The sequence below is a fragment of the Palaemon carinicauda genome, chromosome 5 (genome assembly GCF_036898095.1).
Source record: "Palaemon carinicauda isolate YSFRI2023 chromosome 5, ASM3689809v2, whole genome shotgun sequence".
Classification (NCBI taxonomy): domain Eukaryota; kingdom Metazoa; phylum Arthropoda; class Malacostraca; order Decapoda; family Palaemonidae; genus Palaemon; species Palaemon carinicauda.
In genome coordinates this window covers 118,897,174-118,916,269 of record NC_090729.1, presented here as the reverse complement: position 1 = coordinate 118,916,269, position 19,096 = coordinate 118,897,174, and the positions used below count along the sequence as shown (strand labels likewise).

General features: G+C 42.3%; 1 protein-coding gene and 1 pseudogene across 2 annotated transcripts in view; both read right to left on the bottom strand.

Moving 5' to 3' along the window:
* LOC137641434 (kinetochore protein NDC80 homolog) overlaps positions 1–19,096 on the bottom strand; it is a 77,420-nt gene that overhangs the window by 22,871 nt on the left and 35,453 nt on the right. For both annotated transcript variants that reach the window (XM_068373971.1, XM_068373972.1), the window contains exons 3-7: positions 17,287–17,485; positions 13,250–13,370; positions 3,381–3,589; positions 2,607–2,756; positions 1,196–1,321 (exon numbers count right to left, since the gene is read on the bottom strand). In XM_068373971.1, the coding sequence (XP_068230072.1) occupies positions 1,196–1,321; positions 2,607–2,756; positions 3,381–3,589; positions 13,250–13,370; positions 17,287–17,485 (805 nt within the window). The remainder of the gene's footprint in view (positions 1–1,195; positions 1,322–2,606; positions 2,757–3,380; positions 3,590–13,249; positions 13,371–17,286; positions 17,486–19,096) is intronic.
* On the bottom strand, positions 8,398–8,516 carry LOC137641740 (5S ribosomal RNA; annotated as a pseudogene).

Genomic DNA, 19,096 nt, shown 5'->3' with positions numbered 1-19,096 from the left:
CCCACGGGCATTAAATGGGCTCTCAGGTCCCAGTGACAGGACTCCTGTTCCAAATTCATAAATCAAATCACATCCAATCCATACAGATAGGATAGGTCATGAAAAAACAAAAGCCCGAAGTTTTCCCAAGAAATCACTTGTATAAATTAATAAATTTCTAATGAATGAAGTTAAGCATTCCTGATTTCATCAGTTTATCATATGTTTTAAAAATAAAAAGAAAAAGGAAAAAAAATTATCATTATTATTCAAGTTGGAAAATTTGACATTTTATATAATTCCATACATTATTTTTACTTTTAAAAAAATCCCTTTGGCATACAATAAACTGAACATGAAAATCTCCAAAATATTCTCAATAGAAATTGGTCATTTAAGGTTGAAATAACCTCCCCAATCATCTTTGTTGGATTTAAAGTCGTCTTCTTGGGAAGACTGCAATCCACTGGTCATTTTCTATTTCTTGCCACTTATCTATAATCTTTTCATTGCAAGTTTTTAAAAACTCTAATGGATACAAATTAAATTGCCATATACTGTTCTAGATTTACAACTCGTCTATGGAATGAATAATGAAGAATGGAATGAATAATGATGGGAATAACACTAAGAGAAGGAAAAAGAGCAACATGGATATGAGAGCAAACTAAAGTAGAGGATATTCTAACAACATGTAAGGATAAGTAATGGACATGGCCAGGACATAATGAGAATGAGAGATAATAAATGAACAAAAAGAATAACAAAATGGGTCCCTAGAAATTGCAAACGATGCAAGGGAAGAAAGAGAAAACGAAGGATCAAAGAGCTAAGAAAATTTGCCACTACTGTATAGACTGGCACAGAGAGACCATAAATAGATGGGAGTAGGACATATCTGGGGCCTTTGTACTGTATTATTATTATTATTAAATGCCAACCTACAACCCTAATTGGAAAAGCAGGATGCTACAAGCCCAGGGGCCCCAACAGGGAAAATAGACCAGTGAGGAAAGAAAACAAGGATAAATAAAATATTAAGAACAGTAACAACATTAAAAGAAATATTTCCTATATAAACTATAAAAACTTCAACAAAACAAGAGGAAGAAAAATTAGATAGAATAGTGTGCCCGAGTGTACCCTCAAGCAAGAGAACTCTAATATACTGTGATACCTTAACAAAATTGGATGCTAAAAATCATTGGCAACTTACCTGGGCTGCCTCTGTTCTATATTCTGCAAGCTTATCTTCAAGTTGTGCCTTTTCAGTCTCCTTAGCAGTTAGATGTACTTGAATTTCATTCTTATAATGTTCCATCTTCTCTTTATCACTCAAAAGCTGGAGAGAAACAAACACATACCATTATTGTCTAAGTATGAAATGTAAAAGTATATATCTTAAATAAGATTATCTAAAGCTAATTGCGATTAATTGTACCATAGTAAATTTTAATTCGGTAAATGAATTTAGGGGGTCTATAAAACATATCAAAAGATCTTTCCACATGGATACTTTGATTATGTTTGTATAAATGACTTTTAACCTGGAAGTGGTAACAAGGATGAAAAGCTAAACATTCTGTACAGCAGACATTATCAATTTACATTATACAGTACTAAAAAAAATACTGATTACATTAAATGTATTCATACTGTCATCTGCCTCCCACTAGGTCTTCAACTTAAGATCAGCCATTATGACTGCAATAGCAACTATCATATTCCCAACAGCTTACGATAGTAAAAGTATGTATGTATACCACCCTCTAACTATCGTTTGTACGAGTAAGAAGTTGAAGGTTGACAGTGCTAATTCAAACTTGATGAGTTCTTTGCAATTTCCATATAATTACTTTTGTCACTTAGCTGTAAAACCTTCACAAGATTTACAAATGTATGGTACAATCTCTTTCTAAGAATGATGCTTCTGTAATTCTCTCATGAACAATGGCTTCTATTGTTGATCTTTCTAGCAGAAAGTCGAAACTTTTCTCAGCCTGTCCTCAAACACCTACTCTAATAATTCCATAGACATCTTATTCCTTGTTAATTTCGTTGTAACAAATTATTTAGGTAACAAATCGTTTTTAATTTCAATTATCATAATTATGGTACAGTATTTGAAAGGATAGTATCAAGTAACTGAAGATTCTTTTAAGCTATGAGTCTAAACTAACATTGAATATCAGACTAAAGTTCTAGAGTGAATTCAAGTTGTAAGTTACACATATGAAATAGGCTATACTGTACAGCCAAACTGTCCGTTAAAGTAAGGCCCCATTTTATGAGCATATCTGATCAATTCATTATGACAGATTCTATTAGTGATGATTAGTATAAAGGGTATGAGTGACACACTGCTACCTACTACAAACCATTTTATATGCTGAGTAAAAGGGGACCCAATACTTTAACCTTCCTTAGTAATTTTAGAAGTAAAATAAAAAGGCATTCCTGAGCAAGTACACACTAAAAAGTCACCAAAACTATAATCCTACTACAAATAGCACTTATTACAATAATGTCATCCACATGTTTACTTGATACAGTACTGTCGTCCACATGTTTACGCATAACCAGCAAAAAAGATTTCTGTAGTATCTATTATAGTAGTTATAAAATACCTGTTCGTACTGATGCTGTAGTTGCTCTAATCTTTCAGGACCACTATTAGCTACGCTGATTTCTTCCTCTAGCTTTTCATTATACTCTTGTAAATTAATCATGTCCTGTGTCCGCACTTCATAGAGTTCTTCCAAGGTGTGGTGGTATTCCTGCAGTAAGATGAAAATTAAAAATTTAATTAAAAGATTTATTCCTTAATCAGGCCAAAATAATAGAAATGGGAATAAAATTATATAGGGAAGGAGCAAAAGAGCAGGAATAACAAAATTTCAAAGTAAAAGTAACATTGTATAATATACTGTATTTATTAAAGAATTAAAGTGGTATTATTATTATTATTATTACTAGCCAAGCTACAACCCTAGTTGGAAAAGCAAGATGCTATAAGGCCAAGGGTTCCAATAGGAAAAAATAGCTCAGTGAGGAAAGGAAATAAGGAAATAAATAAATGATGCGAATAAATTAACAATAAATCATTCTGAAAACAGTAACAACGTCAAAACAGATATGTCCAATATAAACTATAAACAACGTCAAAAACAGATATGTCATAAACTATAAAAAGACATGTCAGCCTGGTCGAGAGAGAGAGAGAGAGAGAGAGAGAGAGAGAGAGAGAGAGAGAGAGAGAGAGAGAGAGAGAGAGAGAGAGAGAGAACACAGCCAGTAAATCCAATTAAGGTTATGGGTTTACCTTAAAACCCCATCGAAAAATATTCCTAAGCATAAGTTATCATCTCATTACAACTTTACCATGTAATAATTTTACATACCTCCAACTGTTTCATAATTTCATCTTCCTCCCCTCCACAACTATAAATATCGAAGAATTTCAAGATTCTTTTGTTTCTAATGGCCGAATCCAAATCAAAGTCTGTTGGATACGCTGCCGAAAATGGATCCGTGTTATCGTATATGCTGAGGATGTCAATCATCCACGCCATCATGGCTAAAACAGACGGCCAGGTGTGGCGAGATCCAACTGAAAAATTGAGATGAATTATTCATTACATATATGGATTTTTACATATTATTACCCTTCATTTATTCATTGAGAAAGAGAGATAGAATAGCAACATCACCATTATCAGTGAAATGACAAATTCGGAGATAATTTGTATTTTTCCTAACTATATAAACCTTAGCTATTTAATATGGGTATTACTTTCCGCGTAGCTGAAATGACGATCTATTAGAATTTTAAAGAGGGTTTACTACCCCCATCGCTAGTTAGTGGGGGATAGGGAGGGGTAGCTTGCTACCTCCCCCACCCCTCACACACACCTGTGTGGTGAGCTCACTTTGCTTAGAGGTAGGACTTCACGGGGGATAGGGCTGGCGGGCAAGTTTGATTAAATAGCTAAGGTTTGTATAGTTAGGAAAAATACAAATTATCTCCGAATTTGTCATTTGTTCCGTAACTGAAATACAAACCACGCTATTTAATATGGGTGACTCAACCCTTAGGAAGGGTGGAAAAGTCCCAGCCATACTGGCTTTTGGCTTTGCCCGGGGACTCATTATCTGACACAAAGGTGAACACACAAATAATACCCAGTGAGCAGTAGAAAATCCGAAGAACAGGCCCTTGAACTAAGGCAGTACTCCGTTGATAGGAAGCAAGAGATACTTACAAGAGGGTTGTTAGACAGGTATCTAAAAATATGAGTCCTTCAGGACCAGCAAAAGCACGAAATTTTCCTCCGATCGAAGAAATATGGAATACATCTTGCTTTTCCAACTAGGGTTGTACAGTAGCTTGACTAGTAACAATAATAATAATAATAATTTTCCATCTTGAATACAGTCTCAAATAAACCATATAAGCAGAACCAGGCCGCCTCCTTCACCAAGAAGAGTCAACTATAGAACCCTGAAAACTCTTCATTCATGACTTCTTTGAAGGTATATCTGGAATAAGATCCATTGTCAAAAGAGGGGACGGAGCGGGGTGACAGTACCAAAGGACTCTCATTAGCTGGATCCACAGTCACTGTTGTTATCAAAATAGTAGGACAAGCATCCACTGACTTATGGCCATAAGAAAGGTGGACTACCTATTTCACCATCCCCAGAAACTCTTCCACTATTAAGCAGGGAGGGACCCTAAAACAGCAAAATAGTCTGTTTCCCTCTAGTACAAAGAACCTGCTGTGCTCATGCCAGGTTTTGAGAAGCCAGGAGCATCACTTGCACATGAAACTGATGGAATGGCCACATTCCTTTCAAAGACACTAAGGTCCAGAAGGATACTGCAGTAGTTCAGGGAGTCTTGGCTGTCGGTACTCTACCTTTCCACCACTGTTTCAATGTACTTCTTCTAAAAGGGCACTTGGGAACCTAGCACTAATCTGTTCCTTGATGTTATGATACTCTCTTGGCTAACAGCATTATTCCTTAGATTGCAGCACAACTGTAAGAAAGGAAAGTCACAGCTTTTTCTCCAAAGAGAACCAACCTACAAAATAATACCACATTCTTTGGGGTAGACAACCTTGGGCAAAGTCCTCTACCTGAATGAGCACCAGTCAACCCACAATACTACCTGGAATGCGGCCATGACATTGGACTCCATTGCCATCATGTCTGACTTGAAATGGGGAGGTTCATCTTCTGTATGCAGTCACACATCAACTGGTAGGGGAGTAGACAAACCTTCCTCAGAGATCTAAAAGTTCATCTGGCCTAAGACCCTTCTTAGGGCGTTCAACCACGGTATTCCACCCCCTTACCAAGTGGAAAATAGCCACTGAACAATTACAGTGCAGTAGTTAAGACCTTGAGTGATGGAGAATTTTTCAGTTATCTCAGTGTTGTCCAGTGTATGAGGAAAGAGGATGTGTCTAGAATAGGCCAGACTATTCTGTGTATGTAGGCAAAAGAAAAATGGCATAACCAGAGAAGAACCCAAGAGTGTCCTAATACCATTCAAAGCAATGGGGAAATTAATCATAAGAATCTAATAAAACATGACAAATTCAAAGATAATTTGTATTTTTCCTAACCATACAAACCTTAGCTATTTACAGAGGGTTTACCTTTTAGCGCAGCTGAAATGGCAAGCCATTAGAATTTAACGTGGGTGTATTATGAATGCTCACTTTCACTTAGAGGTAGGACTTGTCTTGGGGGACAGGGCTGGCGGGCAAATATGTGTAAATAGCTAAGGTTTGTATGGTTAGGAAAAATACAAATTATCTTCGAATTTGTCATTTGTTCCGTAACCGAAATACAAACCACGCTATTTACAGAGGGTGACTTACCCCTTAGGTAGGGTGGAAAGTCCCCAGCCATACTGGCTTTGGCTTTACCCGGGGACTCAGAATCCGAGTGAGTCGCACTCGAGAAAAGGAGTCCCTGCGCCTCACAAGTTCCTTGCTCCGCAAGGAACCATGTGGCCTACGTAAGCTTGTGTGTGAAGGAAGAAGTGTGACCCGTCCTAGGCAGTTGACCTGGAGTTCCAGAAGGAACTCTGGGATAGGACGTTCCCAATACCACCTCGTCAGGGTATGGGGGACGCGACAGTATTGACTCAACACTCGGAACACAAGGAAGCATGGTTTACCTGCAGAGGTTCGAGGTCAGCTATGCAGAGACCAGGATGCTGCTTCCCCGTAGAGGGGATGATGAAGAAAGAAGTAAGGGCCAGACATACTTCTTTCGTTCATGCAGACTAAAACCTGATAACAATGCCCTCAACCTTCTGCTACCTGTCCAAAAAGGAGCCTGAGGTTAGACCAGCTGTTGTGTAGCCACCACAGAGCGATAGAAAACGTATCGAGACTCCTGTGGGTCACGCCCTGCAGGAAGCGGGCTGCGAAGGTCATTAGACGCTTCCAGACTCCAGCTTGTAGCACCTGCGTCACAGAGTAGTATTACTCGAAGGCGAGGGACGTTGCGATGTATCCAACATCGTGCTGTAGGGCGACGTGACGGGGGAGGGTCTGGAGACAGGTCGAGATGAATGTCCTTGAGTCCGGGCTGAAGAGGTATACTGGTGACTCTCCCCCGTGTCCTCCTTGTGCTCCCAAATCGGCTGCAACTGAGGACAAACTGCAGCTGTTCCCAGCGCTAACCTCTCGATTCCTTTGTTGGCAAGAAAGAGAAGGTGTTGGGACATCAGATACAGAATGGAGACTCGAAATCTTGAATGAATTGGACCGAAGGGCCGGGACCCCCAGATTCTGAGTCTAGCCAACAACTCAGGAGCGAACCTGAATGTTGCCTTCCCCTCTTCCTTAGAAAGGGGGGAGTCGTAAGAGACCAAGAAGATTGCTTACACACTGGCCGTGGCCAGAGTGAGCAGGAGACCCAAGGCGGAATACAATCCGAGGCCTGTCGTAAAAGGGTCTTGAGAAGATCTCTTAAAGGACTAAAAGTCCGAGCCATGCTCCAAGTTGGAGGTCTTCCTCTGACTAGGGCAGGGACGATCGTAGCTTCGCATGAGCGAGGATAGATCCAGCGGGCAGGAAAAAGTTATTCCTTTAAGCCTGAAGGTCAGGGAAAGGCTGAGCAACAGACTTCATTGCCGAGAGCGGAAAGGAGTTTCCTCCCGCCGAAAGGCAATAAGACCGTTATTGCTGGAGAAGAGGCCTCAAGGGAAGAGGTATATCTTCCATGGCACCAACCACCTTAGACTCTTCACTTTGCCTGGAAGACCCCTGTGGATGACTATCGCAGATGACGCGACCTCCGTACCGCGACTGTAGCGGGTTGTCTCTTCTTGAGGAGGAGGTGTAGTGTCTCCAGGCATGAAGCCGAAGCGACGCCCCGGTTCGGGAGAGATGTCGCAGTGTGGTTGCTTGAGTAGTCTGCGCCATGGGAGAAGCTCTCCCGGGAGTTCCGTCAGGGGAAGCAGCGGGTCCAGAAACCGTTCTGCGCATAGTCCCAGTGGAGCTCTCCCATTGAAAGGTTGACAGAGAACCTGGTCTTGTTGAGACCCATTGTCCACAAACAAAAAGGAGGGAAGACGCAGGCGTCGAAGTTGTCCCACCATCATCGGAATGCATCTTGCCAGAGTCTCGGGGTCTGAGACTGGGGGGGAAGAACAGCGGAAGCTTGAGGTTCCAAGCTGTCGCGATCAGGTCCCCCAGACCAGTACTTGCTGGTTACCCAAGGTCAAAGACCCCCAGGTACACTCTCTCTACGAGACTCTGCTCGGATAATTGGAGAGAACATTCCCCTGCCTGGAGTGAGAGAGCCGATGGTGGTATTGAGAGAATCTCAATCATCCCGGTATCTCTACTGCAAGATGTGAAGGTGTGAAAATGCGTCCCCTGCTGGTTAGAATACGCCAGAATCATGAAGTCGACACGCACGGGGCGACTCGGCAGGAGCTGTAGGATCTGTAGAGGGGCCAGACTAAGGCCCCTAAGCCAGCCTGAATGATGGAGATGTATCCTTCAGGTCTTGACCATAGGCCTGGACCAGAACATGCCCCCCCTTTCCTTTGACAAGTCCGAGAACAGCATCAAGAATGTGGGGAAAGGACGAGAATATCCACTACCATCAAGAGGCTCCATAGGTCAACACCCATTGCAGGTCTAATAGTTCCGCTGGTCCCATAAGGGCCAGGAAGTCCGGTTAAACATTGCCTGAAGCCACCAGAACTTGGACCGCCCCACATGGAACTTATCCTGAGGCGACCGTTCGGACTATAGACGGGTCAATGAGGAAAGGAGAACTAGGAAACGTTCCAAGGTAGGGCTGAAAGCTCTGCTTGACTGAGAACAGGTACTGCGACTCTCCTCAGTCTTGCCACAGTCAACTGAAAGGAAGGCTTGGAGGATGTGGTAACAGAATCTGGCGTCCCCAGGTGGTCACCCATCCAAGTACCGACCCGAACCGACGTTGCTTAACCTCGCTGGACGGACGAGAAGCGGGGTTTCCAACGTGGTAAGGCCGTTAACTCAATATCATGGCCAGATACTCCAGATGTTGAGGCAGAGGAAGAGAAGGCTCCAAGCAAAATACCATGAGCCCACACTCATGGTAAGCATCCGGAAGCTTGTCCCGGCGCTGAAGAAGGTCGAACCCGAGCCTACCGGAGTTGACCAGCCCTCCAAACAGCAGAGGAGGCGGAAGCCTGCACCTGAGCGGCCAAGAGGAAGGCAGGGAGAGTTCTCTGGGGGAAACAAACCTGCTATGCCACGGCGGGATAGCCACACTGCATCATAAGCAGGAATACTTGCAGTCTAGGCTGAATTCGACGAGCACCCTGGAAGATGGATGGAATGGAAACTGAAAGTACCCGTCCTTCCGATCCAGGGTTTAAGGAGTCCTGTTGCCTCGTTACCAGTCTGATCGATTCTGCTGGTCTACGCTGGCCGAAGTTTGTTCGACAAACTTGATCAGGGCTGAGAGGTCGACTACGGACATCCCCTCTCAGATCCTTCCTTACAACAAAGGATCGACTGAGGAGGCCAGGGGTGAAGCCGTCGATGATCCTAAGGAAGACCTTCGCCTAAGGTATGGATCATTCTGCCCAACCGGGCAACTCTTGCTGACGCTATGGCATAGAGGTTCAGAGACACTGAATTCGCTGACAGAGACGGCAGGCGCGATATCCTTGGCTGATCACAGAGATTGTGCGGGAATGGGCATCGGGAAGCTGTCATTCGGATGAGTAACCTTAAGCATCCTCCCAGCAAAAAACCTGCAATCCTAGAGTTCGTGAACTCTGCCGCTCCTTTTAGGACTATGCCCCCCCCGGGGGAGCCTCCCGTGCCATCTGTTCCTGACAGGAGGAAACTGCAATTGGACACCTTGTCCCAGTTGTCGTAGCCGATAACTTAGGCCGACGTGGTTGAAAGAAAAGGGCGCTGGAGCCCTGCAGAGTCTGGAAGAAAGCGCCTTGGAGGAGTGAAAACGGAAGTCGATTTCCTCCGCACAGCCGCTGTCTAAGTCTCTGTCCTTGGGCACAAACAAACTCTTCTCAAGGATGGAAGGGTGTCTGAGGTCGTCGACCTCCACAAATGAGACACCCGAAGGAAGCCCTCAGTCAGCGCGTCCAGATGGTACAACATCGAGCTTGTCCGCAAGTTAGATACTTAACGACGAAAGGCCAAGGTGCCTGAGCTCGAGAGGAGGAAAGTACCCATGATCTTCCTGTAGCTTCCTTGAACCAAACCTCGGGCCGTAACCGAGGAGGGAAAGGACCTGGTAAGCTCCCAGAGGAAGGGGTAAGCAGTCACCCCTTGTCCGATGGAGAAATCTCGAACGGAAAGCCCCCCCGCCAAAAATCCTTCCAGGAAATGACGGGGAAGGGTGAACCCAGGTTCAGGAAAGAGGAGTGTTGCTCAGATCTCCCTAAAGTTTCTCCTATTCTTGCAAGTGCCATGCTCTGCGTTTACGGGGTGAGGCCGTGTTCTGGGAACACGCTCCAGAAGAACTTGCCAGGCTGGCCATGCTGCGAAAACCCCATTGGGAATCGTGGTCCAATCGCCCTGGAGCTCGCGTGACGGTAATTCAAAGATTTGCGCGTGGGTGAACGTGGAAGCGCCCATGCGCGGTAACGCAAACGAAGGTGAGCGAAGGAGCGCAGAAGGAGGACGAGCGTGGTAGGAAGGGCGAGAGGCGATGGTGCGTTGTGTCATGCCGACGCGATGGTCGAGCAGCATGCGCAGGTGAGCGATCGTGTGTTGGCGAGCAGCATGCGAAGGTGAGCGATCGCGAGCAGCATGCGCAGGTGGGCGATCGCGCGATGGTGATCAGCATGCGCAGGGTCGCGCGATGGCGATCAGCATGCGCAGGTGGGCGGTCGCGCAATGGCGAGCGGCATCCGCAGGTGGGCGATCGCTCGATGGGGAGCAGCATCCGCAGTTGAGGGTCGCGCGATGGGGAGCAGCATCCGCAGGGTAGGCGATCGCGCGATGGTGATCAGCATGCGCAGGGTCGCGCGATGGCGATCAGCATCCGCAGGTGGGCGGTCGCGCGACGGCGATCAGCATTCGCAGGTGTGCGGTCGCGTGATGGCGATCAGCATCCGCAGTTGAGGGTCGCGCGATGGCGATCAGCATCCGCAGTTGAGGGTCGCGCGATGGCGATCAGCATCCGCAGTTGAGGGTCGCGCGAAGGCGATCAGCATCCGCAGTTGAGGGTGGCGCGATGGCGAGCTAGTAGTTGGCGAACCATGTTCCTTCAGAAGTGTTGGAGAACGTTGGCGTGCCGGCTGTAACACACGCGGGCGATCCGGAGATCGCCGAGAGACAGGTGATCGCTGGCGAGCTGATTATCGCTGACGAGCAGAAGGCTACGCGTGGAAGACTGCGCATAGAAGAAGAGTCCTTGACCCCGACCTGAACCAAAGTTCTAGATCGCGAGGGCGAACGTGGGCGCACAGGGCGCGTAACAGGAACCAACAGGAACAGCAGGGATGATCATCATGAAAGTGCTGACGAACAGGAGAGCGCTGATAAGCAGGAGAGCGCTTGTGCGTCTAACACTGAGCAGGAGCAGGAGAGAACACAGCAGAAGGGCGCGCAGGGGAACCCTGACACGCAAGGGAAGAACCCCCGGGGGAGGCAACCCTTTGCCCCGAAGGGATCGTTGTCCGCCGGGAGACTGATGTCCGTCGGAAGACCGCTCTGTCGGGAAGACCGTTGTCCGTCAGGAAGACCGTTGCCCGTCGGGAAGACGAGATCAGACTGCTGTGAGAGCATAGTCGCACGAAAAAAAGGCAAGAGAAGAACCCCCCAAAAGGGGAAAAACTCAAGCCTGGACAGGAAAAACTTCCCTCGGAAGGAAAGTTACCCGCCCAAGGAGGCAAGCCTCCTGAGAGTTCTAAAATGAACTGGAGAGCTGTCCGTCGTCACGGGAGTACTTCCAGTAGAAGGAGACACGCCCCTGACGAAAATACAAGGGGGTAGGCAGCAACAGCCGAATCCCCAGGCCTCAACAAGACAGCTCACACCGTTGCCATATTACAGAAACGAACTAGATCGGTAACTGTAAAAAAATAAAACAAAAATCATTAGTACACATTCATTCCCCCGGGAAGGCTCCGAAGAGGAATCCCAAGGGAAAGGAAACAAGAATTACACAACAGGCACGTGCCCTCACAACCACTTACACTCACGGAAGGAGAGCTGTAACCAAAACAGAATTATAACAATTATAATTATGTAACTATGTAATTATGTAATTCAAAAATGAATGAACACTAAAGAAAGAACGAAAACCCCGAAAGGAATCGTTCTACAAGCTGAAAAAAACAACAACTACAATTAGATTCATAGCCTAATTGAGACAAACGTACGGCGTAGCAACCCCCCCACACGGAAAGGAAGCTACAAGGGCGTAGTAACACGTAGTAAAAGGGTAAACGACCTCAAGAGAGAGAGAGAGAGAAAGACATAAGTCAAACTCGATCGCCACCCATAAAATTACGCCGTGGTGGCCTAACTGCCGAGGACTCCACATAGATATCGTACACTACACACACAACTCTGAAAAGGAAACTTACTTATTTCTATATTCAAATATATATACAAACATGAAAACATGTTTACATATATATTGAGTAAAAGAAAAGTAAGCGATCAAGTAAAGACAAAACAAACAATGGCTGCCAAGAGAGGACCAAGACAGAGACGTCTGTCACAGTCCGAGCCAAAAGTGAAAGTGAGCATTCATCTGTGTGTGAGGGGGGAGGGGCTCGCCATTTCAGCTGCGCTAAAAGGTAAACCCTCTGTAAATAGCGTGGTTTGTATTTCGGTTACGGAACAAAATAGGATTTATGATTGTGTTGGAGGCTCCATCTAGTAAAGAAGTGAGGAATGGTGTATTCTAAACAAATTTGGTTTTCACAGATTTCATTTTAGGCAAATGTCACTCCATTCCAAGTGGTATGAAAAATTGAACAAAGGGTTTGTAAAGCAAAAGAAAAAAAGAGGGGCATTGAGTGCAGTGCAGACCCCTGCTGCGGAAGCTTATTTCTCGACCTTAACCATGACCTTTGACCTTGACATATATTAATTGGCGTATATTTTCATACAGTCAAAAATGAAGCAAGTTTGAAGTTAATGTTACAACCATGTCCAAACTTATGACCGATTACATGAATTGGACATTTTGCTTGACCGTGACCTTCCAAAATTTAATAATTTCCAACTTTTTACATAATAGTTAATCCCTGCAAGTTTCATTACTCTACAATTAAAATTGCGGCCAGGAAGCTGTTCACACACACACAAACAGGGGTGAAAACGCAACCTCCTACCAACTTTGTTGGCGGAGGTAACAACTGCTTATCCTATCATTATCATCCTTGCACAAATAGAAAGCAGCTTTATACAGCAATGCACATGGGGAAGGATAGAGACACTCAAACCGAAATGTTCAAGAAGTTTTCAACAATCTGTCTCGTACAGATATTCCAAAAATAAAATTACTAAACTTATTAGGAGGAAGGGGTACCCTATTACAACAGTCCTTTCACTGTAATTCAGTGAACAGTAAAAATTATAGCCATTTATAAAGGGTATTGTCACTTACTAGTCCTTTCACTGTAGTTAGGTGAAGAGATCAATAAAAATTATAGCCATTTATGAAGAGTATTGTCACTTACTACAGTCCTTTCACTGTAATTAGGTGAAGACATTTATAAAAATTATAGCCATTTTTAAAGCGTATTGTCACTTACCAGATATAAAAGTTGATTTTGACATCTGATTCGGATATTTCAAAAGTTTCATTAATCTTGGTATTTCCTCTTCAAACTTGTGTGGAAGGGTGTACAGCGGATTGAAATGGCGATATATGAACTGAAATGAAAGCAAAAAAATATCTTTATAACACCTTTTCACGCACAATAGTCAACTAGCATGATTGTATTATAAACATCCCAATTAAGAAACTTAATAGCCATTAAAATGAAAAATAAAGTTCTCAATCTTTATTTAAGTATACTGTATCTTGTTCATGGGTCCCTGAAAATAACAATACTACATATACTCTGGAATTCAGATTTCCTATCTAGATGAAGTTAATAAGTAAGGCAGGTCAGAGGGAGGGCCATTTGCCATTTCCTCTTTCATCTCCCTAAATTATTAATAATCTTTAGCCCAAATACAGGTAGTCGCAGACTTACAACGGAGATAGGGACCGAGAGACACGTCCTAAGTCGATTTCGACAATGTCAAATTCATAAGGTGAAGTTTCCGTAGATTTATTATGATGTGTCATGATTTGGCAATCATCTAAGTCATATCTTATCAATATTTTCTTACTGTATACCATTATTTAATTTTCTTGTTTAGTCAGATATCATATGCTCTCTTAAAGTATTTTAAACATCAAGAATTACTTGATATTTTGTTTACCTTTGGTCATGATCAGTTGAAATGAAGGTCCCGCTACCGTATCAAAAGTTTGCTCACAGACAAGAGGCGTATTTTTGTATGTAATTTCTCAATCAACTCGAAATATCCTCATGATGGATATTACATCAGCACCAAAATGTTACAGGATATCACAGTTTTCATACAATTTATTTATAGCGAAAACGTTCTCACTCTGTGCGAGTGTGTGCGCGCGCGGTCTCGTATGGGTAGTTTATTTTAAAAGCTTCATACACTATTTAATTTTTTATTCATTATCAAGCCTTCATTTTTCATTAGTCATTATTGTGGTTTATTAAAGCATGTTTGTATTCTGTTTTCCTATTTCTTGAGCATTTCAATAATCAACAATTACTTTCGGTAGGCATCAGCTGATCTCAAGGTCACGCTACCGTATTGCAATTATATATACTATAGTACGAATAACACGGAGTTGTAATATAATATTCTTAACTTATTCAAAATCTCGTCATAATGAATACTACATCAGCAACAATAGGGTATCACAGTTTCAATACAGTCCATTTATAGACCTTATTATTAGTTATCATATGAATACGTTCTCTCTCTCCGTATTTTGATTTTTAATTCACCGTTAAATCTTCATATTTCTTCAGATAACATTAGTAATTCTTTGTATTATGACTCAATGATTCGATAATGGGAATAATATGATTACTCAGTAATACACCAAAAGGAAATAATTTGGTTCGCCAGCGCACATTCCGCCATACATATGACGTCACAGGACAAGTGATGTGAACTCGCTGAAGAATGATTTGCAAATTATGTCAAATTATGTAAAACCCTTTCCTTTTTCTTGCAAGAAATGAAAGAAAATATTGACTTATCAAGCAAAAGTATTTCTATTATAATGTAAAAGAAAATATATTATATCCAAGAAAATGTTTGTCCTGTTAGTGTAATTTCTTTAGAAAAATATCGATCTATTATCCGAGATGGAATAAAACTAGCGTATACTGTAGTTAAATTTACGCTAAGTAGTACTCGTAACAATCGATACAGATAAAATGCTTTGTATCATTACTTGTTATTTCGATAATGGGAATACTATAGTAAATTTTTTTTAGCGATGCATTTTTATACCGACTCGCAGCGGTGCCCTTGCAGCTCGGAAAAGTTCCCTGATCGCTGATTGGTTGGATGAGATAATTCTAACCAATCAGCGATCAGGAAACTTTTCCAAGCTAAAAGGGCACTGCTGCGAGTCGGTGCAAATCTGCCTCGATAAAAGAAATGGACTATAGTACTAATCGTTAGCCTTTTTGAAGGGAATCACTCTATTGCCCGCTGCCTTTATGCCGGTAATATGACGCCATCAGACAACGGGTAAAATTCAGGTGATTCAGGCAGAAGTGGGCTGAAGTTTGAATTTATAAAAAACTGATGAAGAGACAGAGTGGACCGGTCACATTGGAATCAATGGATTTCCCATTTAGGCTTCAGCCCTCAGCTCCAACCTTCACCTCATGAATCACAGCCTGTACAGATGTAGTCTTAAGCTGAAAATAAAATCATAGAAAATGGTATTAGAGACTCTAGCTATGGTAAGCAGCTATTCTAGGAGAAGGGCACTCCAAAATCAAACCATTGTTCTCTAATCTTAGGTAGTGCCATAGCCTCTGTACCATGGTCTGTCTCTGTCTTAGGTTGCTCTCTTGCTTGAGGGTACACTCGGGCACACTATTCTATCTTATTTATCTTCCTCTTGTTTTGTTTAAGATTTTATAATTTATATAGGAAATATTTATTTTACTTTTGTTATTGTTCTTAAGATATACTTCATTTTTCCTTGTTTCTTTTCCTCACCGTGTTATTTTCCCTGTTCAAGACCCTGGGCTTATGGCATCCTGCTTTTCCAACTAGGGTTGTAGCTTAGCAAGTAATAATTATAGTAATAATAATCCTGCTTCAGATCTAGTGTATTGATAATTACTATCTTACTATTTAATGATGGTAAACCTAATCCTGAGGAGATACTTTCTACAGTTAACAACACTCTTTTTGATACACGTCAGCTCCAGCCACAACTTACAATTGCTAGGATACTATTTCCTCTTAACTCCCCATTGGTGGCAGACCCATCATGACAAGATGAAACATAAAAATTATTCGATTACTGCTTGGTAACCAAGAATTACAATCACTGGTGACTAATTATTATTATTATTATTATTATTATTATTATTATTATTATTATTATTATTATTATCATCATCATCATTATTATTACTTGCTAAGCTACAGCCCTAGTTGGAAAAGCAAGATCCTAAAAGCCCAAGGGATACAACAGGGAAAAGTCCAGTGAAGAAAGGAAATAAGGAAATAAATAAACTACAAGAGAGGTAATCAACAATTAAAATGAAATATTTTAAGAACAGTAAAAAAATTTAAATAAATCTTTCATATACATAAACTATTAAAACTCCATAAAACAAAAGTTAAAGAAATAACATAGAATAGTGAGCCCGAGTGTACCCTCAAGCAGAAGAACTCTATCCCAAGACAGTGGAAGACCATGGTACAGACCCAATGGCACTGCCCAAGACTAGAGAACAATGGTTTGATTTTGGAGTGTCCTTCTCCTAAAAGGGCGGCTCACCACAGCTAAAGTCTCTTCTACCTTTACCAAGAGGAAAGTAGCCACTGAACAGTTGTGTCCTTACCATAGCTAAAGTCTCTTCAACCCTTACCAAGAGGAAAGAAGCCACTGAACAGCTGTGTCCTTACCATAGCTAGAGTCTCTTCGACCCTTACCAAGAGGAAAGTAGCCACTGAACAGCTGTGTCCTTACCATAGCTAGAGTCTCTTCGACCCTTACCAAGAGGAAAGTAGCCACTGAACAGCTGTGTCCTTACCATAGCTAGAGTCTCTTCGACCCTTACCAAGAGGAAAGTAGCCACTGAACAGCTGTGTCCTTACCATAGCTAGAGTCTCTTCGACCCTTACCAAGAGGAAAGTAGCCACTGAACAGCTGTGTCCTTACCATAGCTAGAGTCTCTTCGACCCTTACCAAGAGGAAAGTAGCCACTGAACAGCTGTGTCCTTACCATAGCTAGAGTCTCTTCGACCCTTACCAAGAGGAAAGTAGCCACTGAACAGCTGTGTCCTTACCATAGCTAAAGTCTCTTCAACCCTTACCAAGAGGAAAGTAGCCACTGAACAGCTGGTAAACATACAAGATAAAGTGTACATTAACCTCATAAAGCCACATGATCAAGCAGAGCTTATCCGAGGTTTCCACAGATGAATGTCCATCCTCAACATCATCCAATCGAGGTTCCGATTAAGAATTATAACAAGCAAAGACGTTACTCACAGAAAACATATGCGTGAAGTCCTTGGTCGATGGGTTGAGGAGATTACGTCGATGGATCTCGTACTCGTACCCATTGCTGAGCAGAAATTCTAGAATCTTGTCAATGCATTCGCTCTTGAACGCCGGGTCTCCTATGGGCCGGGTTTCCTTTCTGTTCTTTCCTCCGACACTAGAACTACGGACAGAATCAACGGACAATCTGCAAGAGACAAATACAGTATCAATAAAAATGATTTTTCCTAAACTGTGATAAGAATAACATTGAATTTTACCAGGAAATTAATCAAGTTTAAAAATATAAAATGGTTTATATAAATATGTAGATGTGCATACTGTATTACATTTGACTGACTCAAACATTTTTAACTGTATTATAAGGATAAAATTATGACATGCTGTAATTCAGATGCCTTTCAAAAATATAAAACAGTATGCTTCATTTACATTTTCTTAAGTTTCTCTCCCAGCTTTATTTTGGAAAAAAAAATTTCACATTACTTCATCAGCATCATCTCCTCCTCCTACACCTAATGACACAAAGGGCCTCGGTTAGATTTCGCCCGACGTCTCTATCTTGAGCTTTTAAATCAATACTTCTCCATTCACCATCTTCTACTTCACTCTTCATAGTCTTCAGCCATGTAGGCCTGGGTCTTCCAACTCTTCAAGTGCCTTGTGGAGCCCAGATAAAAGTTTGGGGAGTGTGAACGCTGATCTACTTCTAAATTCCCACAGAACTTGACCCAAAACTGTTCTTACACAAGAGATGATAATTGTTGTGAGGTAACTTGAGAAATTACAGCTAAATACTGAGAGAACAATTGAAACAAAAGGGTAAAGATAGTATACACTGCAGCAGGGGTAAAAAAAAGATGCTGAAAAAGCTTAAAAAACATTACTATCTTCTATAGCACAATGTAAGGGGTAACCCTACAGGGATGAAAAATGATATTTTAATTATAAAATAAATTTTTGAATATACTTACCCGGTGAATATATAATAGCTGCAACTCTGTTGCTCGACAGACACATACAGTAAAAAAACTCGCCAGCGATTGCTATACAGGTTACGGGTGTGCCCACCGGCGCCAACTGTCGGCCAGATACCACTCTTGATGTAAACAAAGACTCAATTTCTTCTCATCCCACTGCGTCTCTATTGGGGAGGAAGGGAGGGTCGTTTAATTTATATATTCACCGGGTAAGTATATTCAAAAATTTATTTTATAATCAAAATATCATTTTTAAATATTTAACTTAGCCGGTGAATATATAATAGCTGATTCACACCCAAGGAGGTGGGTAGAGACCAGAGTTAAATATGTTTACATCGTATAAGCTAAGAGTTTTTTATTTCATTTTGGCAGTTATCAATATAACAAAACCAAAATAAATAGGTACCTCGTAAGGAAGTCAACTTAGACGATTACTCTGCCTTGTGAGTACGTCTTCCTTACGGAGCCCAGCAATCCTCTTAGGATGCTGACAGACCCCCAGGAGCTGAAGTATCAAGGGCTGCAACCCATACAACAGGACCTCATCAAACCCCTAATCTGGGCGCTCTCAAGAAATGACTTTGACCACCCGCCAAATCAACCAGGATGCGAAAGGCTTCTTAGCCTTCCGGACAACCCATAAAAACATTAAAACATTTCAAGAGACAGATTAAAAGGATATGGAATTAGGGAATTGTAGTGGTTGAGCCCTCACCCACTACTGCACTCGCTGCTACGAATGGTCCCAGTGTGTAGCAGTTCTTGTAAAGAGACTGGACATCTTTCAAGTAAAATGACGCGAACACTGACTTGCT